The sequence below is a fragment of the Adiantum capillus-veneris genome, chromosome 12 (assembly GCF_014529385.1).
Source record: "Adiantum capillus-veneris isolate H3 chromosome 12, ASM1452938v2, whole genome shotgun sequence".
NCBI classification, from domain to species: domain Eukaryota; kingdom Viridiplantae; phylum Streptophyta; class Polypodiopsida; order Polypodiales; family Pteridaceae; genus Adiantum; species Adiantum capillus-veneris.
This window is the reverse complement of record NC_140942.1, coordinates 66,905,520-66,918,491: the sequence shown is the minus strand read 5'-3', so window position 1 is coordinate 66,918,491 and position 12,972 is coordinate 66,905,520. Positions and strand designations below refer to the sequence as shown.

Sequence of the window (12,972 nt, the reverse complement as noted above, 5' to 3'; positions counted from 1 at the left end):
GAGAGAGAGAGAGAGAGAGAGAGAGAGAGAGAGAGAGAGATTTAGTGTCAGTTTGTGGTCTGTGCAATAGCAACTGTGCGGATGTTGTGAATGTATGCGTGTTTGGTCTTGGTGAGTGCGTTGGCACATTCTTTTTTGTGCAAACGATGGTTTGATTGTGCGAGTAAGTTTTTTTAAAGTGTTTTTCAAGAGGATAGGGGTGTTGTGAATACCCTAGGCTATAGAGAGGCATTTTTTGTGTGTGTATGTTGGGTGTGTTCTCTCCATTCCCCCTCGCCAACGTGATATATCTGCATACTTGCAAGGTGCCCCCTGCCCTCGATAAGACCATGTTAATAAACTTTAGCTATAGTACTAGTGGCAATGATCCTTGTGTCTTCTATCTCATGCAAGTGATAAATGTAGGTGAGAAGTCATGGAAGCATACCATGTGTTGAGCTTGATATCTCAATACATAATGTGCATTCAAAGAGTAATTTTTTTTTAAAATATTGAAACAAATCCCTCATCATAATAAATCTATGTTGATCTTGCCTAAATCCTTTTTGTTGCAAAATGCACATATCCCATGTGAGGCAATACAAACGTCCATGAGCGTTCACAAGTTTGCTTGACCGCACTTGAACCCATCCCGGGTCACAGCAGTCGAGCACTCAACCAACCGAGATAGCTTTTTTGGACAAATCTTAAAATACATCTCTTGTTCGACTTGGATGATCCATAAACATAATTGAAAGGTGTGCCTCTTGAGTTGAGTCCTACCCAAATATACCTCTATCCCTTTATCGAACTTATATGCACCCTTGTCAGCGCAAAGAAACACACTTTTAACTCCTATCAAGTGGAGATGATGTAATATACATTCCCCTGGAAAGTACAGAATGCCAAGTGAGATATATATATCAAAAGCTTCAAAATGCATCACAAGTAGACACTTCTTCAGTCTTATGTCCTAAAGAGAGAAATCTCTTCAATGTCAAGTAGGCAAGGCATGTGTCCATATGGTCACTGGTGGCAAATCAAGGCACATTTTTGTGGGCTTTTACATGGTTGGTGAGATGTATATACAAAGGGTGGTTGGTCTTCTAAACAAAATTCACCCTTGGTTGATATCTGGCAAAAGATGAGACTATAAGGGCTGCTACTAATGTCCCTGTTCCATAGGGGGCTTTAATTGGCCTGGATTCTAGCATACCTCTACACTTGGCGCAAAGTATAGCATGACTTCACATGGGCCTTATTTGCCTCCAAGTATATGCTTGGTCTCTGCACTGCAAAAAGATTTGGCACAATAGGAAAAGGCTTGGCCAAGGAGATGCTAAATTGACTGATATACAAGGTTTTTTGGCAAATTATATGAAGAGCTCTTGAGTAGAAAAAGCTTCAGGAATGCCATCCAAAGAAGGCCGCCAAGATGGTCTACTTTTGGCAGAGCACTTTATTTGGGGTGATCTTGCAATTAGCTGGGGCAGAAGAGGGGCAGCTACCACCTTCTGCATCACAGCATCTCCCGTTTGCTTTCTCAACAGCGAGGATGGAGTCGAGGACTTGAGAAGCTCTGAGAGCTGCTTCTTTGAAATAACAACCTTCACTCTCACTACTCCACTAGTTGCCGCCTCCTTCATTAAATTGTTACATGAGGACACTGCGCCCTCTTTCACTTCCTCCTTCATTTGCCCCTCTCTTTGAGCTCTCATGTCCTTGCCTGATAAGAAAGAGCGGCGAGCTTCTTTTTTTGGAGCTTTCTGCGACACTTCTTCTGCCTCACGAGAAATGGGTTGGTGTGAGCTGGGGTAAATTTGCACCAGGTCTTTGGCAAACGTTACCTTCTTCGTCATTTTCTCTTTTGTTGGGCTTTGGACGGTGGGCGGTTGAGCAGAATTCAGAGCTCGGCAAGGTTTGAGGTGATAGACATGGCAAGATTGAAGCGCATGGGTCTGAGCGTAAGAGGGTAGGGGCTGCTTTGTGAAGAGAGCGGAAGAGATCTTGCCCACCATCATCGACGCCTCCTCCTCCTCCTCTGAGACGCCTAATTGGCTGGAGTGATGCACACGCTCTCTTGACAGACAGCAATGCCCCATTGTCTGTGTGTGTGTATGAGAGAGAGAGAGAGAGAGAGAGAGAGAGAGGGAGGGAGAGCTAAGTATATAATGCGATGCTAGACAGAGACTAGTGTTCAAAATGCTTTAGGATAAGTTAAAGACCAACAATTCTTATAAAATGTCTGTATTTCAAAAGTGCGTGTGCGCGTGTGGCGACTCTGTTTCCAGTCCATCAAATAGTTGGCATTGTCCTGTAACGCGAAATGAACAATGTTTCACACTGACCTCCTTTTCCGAGGAAGAAAATAGGGTTATGCTGTTCACATGCTCAAAGCACGGGTTATGTTAATATGGAGGATTACCAAAAGTTGAGCGAGACAAACTCTCGCTCTCTCACTCTCTCTCTCTCTCTCTTGCACTCAGTCTTGCCTGGCAGAATCCCTCCCTCTTTTATAATAGTATAAGTATATTATTCTCTACTTTATTTTTGGAGAATAGATTTATTGCATGTACAAATACTATAAAGAAGTACTATATATGCCATTTAAACGTGGTCCATAAGAAGATCTCTCTCTCTCTCTCTCTCTCTCTCTCTCTCTCACAGGCTACTCTTGTCCACGACACGGTGCAACATTGTGCCGACTGTCCACTGCAGCCAATATCATCTCTCATCTCAAGTGGATATAAAAGCAAGCCTTCATGTTTAAACTTTTTACACTTTGGATTTTAGCGTTAGTCACTCTTAACATCTTGAACAACCATAAAGCATTTTATTACTAGTAATTCCAAGTAAATCATATTGTGTTTCAATGTTGACTTGAGGTTTTACGTTAGCTCCAGACACCTCGATTGTTGTAGAAGCATTCAAGGCCAAGTTTAAGAAAAGGGACAAAGTAAATGGATAAGGTGGAACAATCCGCATTGCATGGGTGAAGCAAATAATCATGAAGCTCTAAAATCTCTTGGTTTGTGACATAACTCGTTAACAAAGTAGTTTTTGAAAGCTTGCTTTTTATTGATTTCTTACTCGCGGCGTTCACTATGTGTAAAACTTCTATATCACTTGAGTTGAAGCGGTTATGAAAAGCACCCTTATCAATGAATTTTTGAAGATGATAACACACTTTTTTTCTAAATGATCAGTGATTTTTCTTTAGATTTCTTAATGATACCTCTTTGCAAAAAAAGGCACAATTTTTGGAATTGAAAATATTGTTCTATTGAACCTAGGTGGTAGGTACATGTATGTTAGATGAACTTCCCAAGGATCTAACCCTGATCCACGATAAAAAATGATAACCATAGGAGCTCCAACTGCAACACACCTGTTCATACAAAAAAGAGGTCACTCTTCTTGCTGTTACATCTTTTACAACTCTTGCTTCCACCCACTTTGTCAAATAGTCCACAACCATGAGGATATACCTTTTGCCATTGTTGGTCCTTGGAATTGGACCTACAACATCCACTCCCCATTTTGCAAATGGCTCAAAAGATATTATAGCTTTTTGAGGCTCAACCAAAGCTTTCAGTTTGCAAACACTTAGCATTCATGGCATGACTCACCAAAAATGAGCATCTCTCATTATATAGGGCCAACAATAACCTACTCTCAAAATGCAAAAGACAACTTGATCGTTACCTTGATGGCCTGTTTCTTCATGGTAGTGCTTCAAAATCAAGCCTATTTCTTCTCTGTACCGCACTTTCCTCAGAATGCTATGTTTGCCATAAAACATGAGATCCTCACCTACCAATGTGTAGTTTCTTGCTTTTGCAACTATTCTCTTACGTCGAACCTTTGACATGCCCTCTTGACATTGCCCCTTACTAAGAAATACTTCTACATCTTGGAATGACTCCCTTGCTGCATACAAGGCTTTCTTGACCTTTAAAGGTGCTACCAAGGCATCCAACTTGTCCCTAGCCAATTCATCCGGTTCTTTATTCTTCTCATGAGGAACATGCTTAAACTCTATCTTCTCAAACTCATGCAAAATCTTCTTGATGAGATAGAACCACTTCTTCAAATTGTCTTTCTTAACATTTCAAAAAACCAAGCAACTAATTCATGACTGGCAACACATCCCCTTTTGCAATGACCCTCTTCAATCCAAACTCAACACACTGCTTCAACCCAAGAAAAAGCGTGAGATGATTGGCCTCATTTTTTACTTTCAGCTTCATCAAGATCGTAAGCTCTAGAAAAGGTTACATCCCCTTTTGGGTTCTTAATGACTACCCCACCACTTGCCTTTTGAATAACTCTCCTAGGTGCGCCATTAAACATCATTGTATACACATGTGTAATATCTACTTCCTCTTCATGATCTAATATCTACTTCCTCATCATGATCATCCTTGTCAACCCTTGGGTAAGATGGAAGCTCCTCTCCCTTGTGTACCACTACAGTTGCAACACGAGCTTTAAAGGAATGATCCACTTTAAACTCAAACTCATACCCTTGAAGTTCGGTGGTCCACTTTAAGATACGCTTAGTAGGCTTCAAATGTTGTATTACATTCGACAAAAGGTTTGATGTGGTGATTACAACTTTTGGGGCAACACCTATGTCTTGAACCTGCAACAAGCAAGAACCAAGGTGAATACCCATTGTTCCATTTTTGTGTAGTAGAACTCTCTTATATTCTTCATCTTGCCCTCAAAATAGAGTGGCTTGAAGTTACTTCCCTGCTTTTGTAAGAGCACCGACCCAAGATATTGACCCCACACTAATAGATACATAGAAAATCGATTGTAGGTCAACACGACTCACTATTGGTAGAGCACACAATATAGCCTTGATACCATCAAAATCTTGTTTCATGTCTTCATTCCACTCAAAACCTTGAACTCTTTGACTCAATTTTTGGAGAGGATACACATATTGACATAGCATCCAAAAAAAACGTGACAGGTACAACTTTCTTTGGGTCAATAAAACCTTTACTTTCTCTTGGTCAGCTTCAATTCCATTTTGAGAAACCACATGTCCTAGCAAATGGACTTTGACATGAGTGAACTTACACTTCTTTGGGTTGAGTTTCCCACCCTCTTGTTGAATCCTTTCAAAACTCAACCTTAGCTTCTCCAAATGTGTGACTCTGGAGCTATAACATCCAATGTCATGCATGAAAACTCGAATGAACTTACCCAGGTAGGGACCAAATGCTCTATTCATCCACCCTTGGAAGGTAGCACATGAATTAACGAGCACAAAAGGCATTCTTTTGTACGCAAAACAATGCCAAGGAGTAATGAAGGTCGTCTTCAATCGATCTTCAATTGAGGGTATGATGACCATTGCATTGAGCTCCTTCCAGGAATCGCACCACCTAACAAGCCTCCTTATTGAGTTTCTCAAGCTAAACAAGAGGAGAACATGAGGCAAGTATAGTAATTGGTAGAAAAAGGGATGGTGAGGCCTAGCTCCTCTCCCTTTTGTTCTCTAGTCCTTTTAGTGCAAAAGAAAGATGGTACATATCATATGTGTGTGGACTATCGTGCACTAAACCATATCACTATCAAAAATAGATTTCTTGTGCCTCGAATAGAAGATCTGCTTGATAAGCTACAAGGATCTACCTACTTCAATAGGATTGACCTTAAAAGTAACTATTATCAAATAAGGATAGTGGATGAAGATATCCTAAAGACCGTGTTTTGTACAACCTTTGGCCTCTATGAATATCTAGTCATGGCTTTTGGCTTGACTAATGCACCAGCCACGCTCAATCGTCTAATGGAATAAATCTTTAGATCCTATCACAAATTCACTAGAGTGTTCTTTGATGATATCATCATCTACTCCAAGTCTTTGGAGGAACATAAGCAACATCTCCAAGTGATTTTTCAAGCATTGAGGGAGAACAAGCTTTTTCTCAACCAAAAGAAAAGTGAATTTTTCCTTCAAGAGATTCGATACCTAGGTCATATTATCTCTCAAGACGGTATCCGTATGGATCCTCTGAAGTTAGATGTAATAAAAGCATGGCCTAATCCAAGGAATCTACATGAGCTAAGAAAATTTATTGGTATGTGTGCATACTATAAACGCTTCCATTAGGGAAAATTTGGACTCACAAAAGGGACTTATAAGGAGTTTGACTTCCTCTTTCATGTCCAAAACGGGCGTGCGGTAATTTTTTGCAAATCAACTCTAAACTTGGCAGAGATTCAGCAGTTAGAATCCACTCTTCAAGCTCTTTCTATTGATATATAGCACGCCAAGAGATTCCTCATGATTTGAAAGATTCTATTTTTGATTCTCTAGATTCTAAACGGAGTTGTCACATCACAAGAGAATAAAAAATAGAATATTTCAAAATATGAGGAATCTCATGGCGTGCTATATATCAATAGAAAGAGCTTGAAGAGTAGATTCTAACTGTCAAATATCTGCCAAGTTTAGAGTTGATTTGCAAAAAATTTACCGCACGCCCATTTTGGACATGAGAGAGAAAGTCAAACTCCTTATAAGGCCCCTTTGTGAGTCCAAATTTTCCCTAATGATAGCAAAATTCTCTCGAATAGCAGGACCATTACATGACTTGACAAAGAAGAACCTAAAGTATTTATAGACTGCTAAGGAGCAAAATGCTTTTGTCAAGCTCAAAGAGAAGCTTACCTCTCTCCCAACCAGTCCTCATGCTTTCGGATCTCTCAAAGCCATTTGAGGTCCAATGTGATGCTTGTGGTGATTGCCCCAGTTTTGCTTCAAGAGGGGCATGGCATATGAGAGCCGAAGGCTCAATACGGATGAACACGTCTAGGGCATTTATGAGAAAGAGATTTTAGCTGTTCTACATGTCCTAGACACATGGAAGTACTACTTATTGGGAACTCCATTTGTTCTACGAACCGACCACCAAAGTCTCAAGTATTTCATGATGCAAACCAAGCTTTCCGACAAACAAATGAGGTGGAAAATTTTTCTTTTGCAATTTAATTTCCATGTTGCTTACATTGCTAGTAAGCACAATCAAGTGGATGATACACTTTCACGACGACCAAAAGTTAATGCATGTTGGTATTAGGGTTGCAGAGATACACACACAGCTTGGAGAAGACGAAGGAAGATGAAGGCACACAATAGAGAGTGTGTTACTTAGTGTGCAATGGAAAGATAGATAGCCCTAGAGTGATGGGCGTATATACAATGCACGGGGAAAAAACCTCCTAAAGAGGGAAAAAATGCCCCAGCGGTCCTAATTTGTTCACACACATCACTACCACATGTATATGGTAACAAATCCCCCTTGGAGTGATGCGGTGAACGAGAGCTGGCACATGAGTAAAGCGAAGTGCCATGCCTTGAGGACATAATCAATCCACAAAGGGGAGTAAGCCCAAAGCTTTGCGGAAAGCTTCAAGCTTCTCACGAGACAATGCCTTTGTGAAAAGATCTGCAAGGTTGTCCTGTGTTGGCACATAAGCCAAGCTGATCTCTCCTGCTGAGAGCCTCTCCCTGACATAGTGGTAATGCACCTCAATGTGCTTTGTGCGAGCATGAAAAACTGGGTTCCTCGCAACTGCCAATGCGCTCTGACTGTCCGTGTAGATAGTGTTGGCAGTGTCCTATCCAACACCCAAATCAACCATAAGGCATCTGAGCCATACACACTCAACCGCAGCTGTGAAGACTGTCGTGTACCCAGCCTCACAACTCGAAGTGGCCACTGTAGGTTGCTTCTTGCTCAACCATGATATACATGAACTCCCAAGCATGAAACAAAAACCACTTGTGGACACTCGCGTGTCAAAAAAACCAGCCCAATCTGAGTCCGAAAAAGCATGTAAGTCTGGCGGCAATGATCCCCCCTTGGGATAAAACAAGCCAAGATGTAAAGTGCCACTAAGGTAGCGAAAAATCCTCTTGAGATCTTGCCAATGCTTAGACCCTGGGCTATGCATAAATCTGCTGACCTGTGAGACTGCAAACTGAATGTTTTGCCTCGTGTTGCATACATAAATGAGGCAGCCAACAACAGTATGGTAAAGAGTGACATCAGCAGGACCGCCAGCATCATATAGACTTAACTTCAAACCTGTTTCCATGGGAGTGGCAATACTTTTGCAATCCTCAAGTCCAAACTTACATAGCAATGTTTCTATGTAACTTTTCTGACACAAAGCAATACCACCATCACACTGCTTAAACTGTATACCCAAGTAATGATGCAACATCCCCAAATCTTTCATCTTGAAAGTAGAATTCAAATCAGCCTTAAATTCAGCAATATGTCTCTCATTTGGTCCAATGATCAACAAATCATCGACATAAAGAACCACAATGAGAAGTACATCATCCTCACGCTTTACATACAATGTGCTTTCTGTTGGACTGTTACGAAAGCCTCGTTTCACCAAATGAGTGTCATCTTTCTCATACCAAGCACGAGGACATTGCTTCAACCCATACAAAGCCTTCTTACATCTGCACACTTTGTCCTCTTGTCCTTTTATGACAAAACTGCGAGGATGCTTTACATAAACTTCCGCAAATATGTCATCATTCAAGAAAGCAGTAACAATGTCTGATTGATGTACATCCCAACCAAAATGAGATGCCAATGTACATAGAAAACGCATAGTAGTCATACGACAAGTGGGAGAAAAAGTCTCTTCATAATCAATGCCTTTTTGCTGTGCATAACCCTTTGCAACAAGTCGAGCCTTATGGCGATCGATCTCACCATCCGGCTTGCGTTTTAACTTGTAAACCCACTTCGTACCAATGGCCTTTTTTCCAGGAGGCAAATCACATAAAGTCCATGTGTCATTTTCTGTAAGTGCATCATATTCTGATTGCATGGCAGTCATCCAATTTTTTGAATTCTGTGCTTCATCAAAAGACAGAGGCTCCTCAACATCATGTAAGCTAGATACAGCTAAAGCATAACAATCTGATGCATAAGATGCATGGCAAGAGACTGAACGAGTACGACTAGACAAAGGTGCATCCAATTTAGTAATTTACTGTCACGCAAAGTGTGCACCAGCCATTTGGAATACCTCTAGCGTGCTCATTTTCAGCCCTTTCCTCATCAAGTACATCATGTACATCTGCATCAGTAATAGGCTGACCTAAAACATTTTCAGAAACCCCCATAGGCTGTACATTTTCCTCATTGGAACTTACATTCGTATTTCCACCGCTGAAAAGAGGCAACAAAGTGTCATAAATGTCCTGTGAGCTTACATTACTATCTATAGTACATGACAGCAAGGGCTGAACAAAATCTTCCACAAACACTACATCCCGAGAAAATAGAATACGTGTTGTTTGCGGATGATACAACCTGTAACCTTTGCTTTTATCACTATAACAAAAAAAAATTCATTTGACAGCCTTATCATCCAATTTTCTGTGCTGCACTTGTGGCACCAAAGCATATGCCAAACAGCCAAAAACACGCATGTGCTCAATAGAAGGCTTTCTATCATGCCATGATTCATATGGAGTAATAGACTGCAAAGCTTTTGTAGGACACCTGTTAAGTACATAATTAAGTGGCACACATGATGACCTCAAGCCAAAAAGAATGTGGCAAAGCTTGACTTTTGACCATACATCGTGCCATTTCCGTAAGTGACCTGTTTTTCCCTTAGCAACACCATTTTGCTGAGGTGTATAAGGCACTATACATTGGTGTTTTATCCCACGACTAGCCAGAAATGCATTAAATTCATGAGACATATACTCCCCCCCTTGATCTGAACGGAGGGTGCCCATAGTACATTTTGAGACATTTTCAGCCATAGCCAGAAATTGTTTGAAGCACATAAAAACTTCGGACTTCGCTTTAAGAGGAAATACCAACGCATGCCTGGAGTAATCATCAATGAAAGTCACGAAGTACAGGTAATTGCCCAAGGACGGAGTTTGCATGGGCACACAAACATCACTATGCACAAGCTGCAACCTGCATGTGGCCCTAACTGAACCATCCTTTGGAAACTTAGAATGCTGCATTTTACCCAGAATATAGCCTTCACAAACATGTTTGACAGGTGCTTCAAGAGGCGGCAAAGAAGCAACCATGTCAGATTTCTACAAACGCAGCAAAGTGGCAAAATTCAAATGACCAAAACGTGCATGCCAAATTTTTGCATCTGAAATAGCCCTTGAATCTGCAACAACATTTGCAAAATTTTGTCCACACTTGTCATACAAAGTGAGCTTATACAGCCCACGGCACAAAAGCCCAGATGCAACAATTTCATCACCAAAACTGAGATCATGAACTGTACATCTGTCATCCACAAATTTGACTACAAGTCAAAGTCTAGCAAGTGCGGATGCATACAAGAGATTCTTCTTGATCCCATGTACATAAAGTGCATCAACAAGTGTGAAGGAACTGCCATTAGCAGCAGTGAGCACAATCTTTCCAACTCCCTGAACTGGATAAGAGGCGTTGTTGGCACAAGTGGCTGAATTCCCATGAGGGACAAACTCGAGAGAGGTAAAAAATTCATGATATGAGGTAATGTGCTTTGTAGCACCACTATCGAAAAGCCACACATGTAAATCTGCAGCAACTGACAAGCATGCATCATGGATATCAGGATTGTAAGTGCACTCTGCGCTAAAAGCCCATTCTGCATCAACATCAGCAAGACAGTCTCCTTTCACAGAAGACTCAACAATGGCTGCATTTGTAGTGGAACCATCATTTGCAGTGGAACTGTCCTCTTTCTTCTTAGCCTCTTTGTCCTTCAACTTAGGACACGACTTGATTAAGTGATCATTGGATTTACAATAATGGCAACGCATCTTCTTTTTGCCCGTATCACCAGAATTGCCAGACGAAGTGCTGCCAGCAGAAGCATTAGGAAAAGAATTTTTGCCACTCGCAGAAGAACCATAAGAAGTGGCTGCATTACTATTACTACCCTTTCTTTAGAAGCAATAAAAGCCTGTTCAACTGCACGGTGCCTAGTCCTGTTTTTTCTAGAAAGTGACTCTTGCAACAGCAATGTGCATAATGCATCAAACTTGACAACTTCAGGATTTCCTTGTGTCATCAGTCTCCAAGTGCAAGCAAAAGTCTGGTAGGAATCTGGTAAGGCATCAAGAACAGTCTGCACAAGGGAACTGTCTGAGATGACTTCACCTGCAGAAATGAGTTGCTCATTGATATCCTTGACACTAGCAAGGAAAGTGTCCATATCATCTTCCTCATGCATAGTCTTCGACTCCAGATCTTTATGCAGCAAAGCAATTTTAGCCTCATTGCGGCTTGCATAAAGACATGCTAGAATATCCCAAGCCTGTTTTGCAGATTTTGTTGAACGGATGTGAGGAAAAATGGTGCGCTTCACAGACAACGCAATCAATGCATGAGCCTACGCATCCTTAACATCCCAACGAGCTTGTTCTATCGTAGGCAAAACAACTCTAAGAGCTGCAATCCTTGCAGCAAGACCTGCAACATCCTCAACATCGCCTACATCCTCAGAACCAGGACGTACATCAATGCCTTGCACAATGTTCCAGACACCCTTTGACACAAGAACGTGTTGCATCATATAAGCCCACATAGGGTAGTTGTCCCCATCCAACCTGTCCTCAGTAGCAAACATCTTGAACACACCTGTGTTGTTGTTGTCAGCCATGGTAAATGCTGCACTTGATGTGAGAACTGCCCGAAAATAGGAGAAACGGAGCGGGAACAACCTGTGCTATATAGCACAAACCGTAGAAGACTATAAGGCACCTATTATGCAAAAAACGGCACTGATAGAAATTCTGCACAAAATGACGAAATAGCTTGTGCAGTACTGCCTGTAGTGGAAATGGAGGCGGAAATGAGCCCAAAATGAAATAGCCTATGCAGTACTGCGTGTAGTGAAATCGGAGAAAATGAGCAAGCATGTGCTGGAGTAGCTGGCGACTAAGCCCGGGAGGACGTGACCTTCTCCGATACCAATTGTTGGAATTAGGGTTGAAGAGAAACACACACAGCTTGGAGAAGACGAAGGAATCTCAAGGCACACAATAGAGAGTGTGTTACTTAGTGTGCAATGGAAAGATAGATAGCCCTCTAAAGAGGGAAAAAATGCTCCGGCAGTCCTAATGTGTTCACACACATCACTACCACATGTATATGGTAATAATGCAATGTCTATAGCTACTCACAATGATCTATCTTCTATGATAGATGAGTATGCTACTAATTTTGACTTAAGAGACATAATGTCAGCCCTAGCATTGGGGAAGAAAGAGCAACCATTTGCCTTGCAGGATGGTTATCTTCTCTAAGGAAATAGGCTATGTGTTACCCATTCGCCTTGTTAGAAATATCTGTATGAATCCCATGCTCCTACCTACGTGGGGCATAGAGGCATTCAACCTACTTATTTCTATTGGCCTACCATGAAAGTGGACATACAAGAGTATGTTTCAAAATGTGTAGTATGCCAAAAGACGAAGTATGATAGAGGAAAGCAACTTGGATTACTCTAGCGATTTTCAATCCCAAATTCAACATGGGAGAGTATATCCATGGATTTCATCTTTGGATCACCCAAGTCTATCCATGGGAAGATGGGAATATGGATAATAGTCGACAGGTTTAGCAAGCAAGCACACTTTATTCTTATAAAAAAGACTATTAAGGCACACCAAATGGAAACTCTCTTCATATCACATATTTTTAAACACCATGGATTACCAACATCCATCGTTTTAGATAGAGATCCTAGAATGACCAGTAATTTCTAGAAAGGTCTCTTGAAAATCTAGGAACAAGATTGAATTTCTCTTTGGCCTATCACCCACAAACAGATGGCCAAAGTGAGATAGCCAATCTTATGATACTTGATCTACTAAAGACTTGTGTTATAGAAGTAGATCAACACTCACAATGGGAAAAGTACTTACCTCTTGTAGAGTATGCCTACAATAATACTATACATATTTCT

At 41.2% G+C, this 12,972-nt stretch overlaps 1 protein-coding gene across 1 annotated transcript; it reads right to left on the bottom strand.

The window, feature by feature from the left end:
* Window positions 1–856: 856 nt before the first annotated feature.
* LOC147445862 (uncharacterized) lies at window positions 857–2,184 on the bottom strand. Its single transcript, XM_086525228.1, has one exon. The coding sequence runs from the start codon at window positions 2,079–2,081 to the stop codon at window positions 1,353–1,355; it is 729 nt and encodes a 242-aa protein (XP_086381354.1). The 5' UTR covers window positions 2,082–2,184; the 3' UTR covers window positions 857–1,352.
* Between the last annotated feature and the right edge of the window lie 10,788 nt (window positions 2,185–12,972).

Coding starts and splice junctions, on each gene's coding strand:
- LOC147445862 (XM_086525228.1), bottom strand. CDS start 2,081: ATGGGGCATTGCTGTCTGTCAAGAGAGCGTGTGCATCACTCCAGCCAA.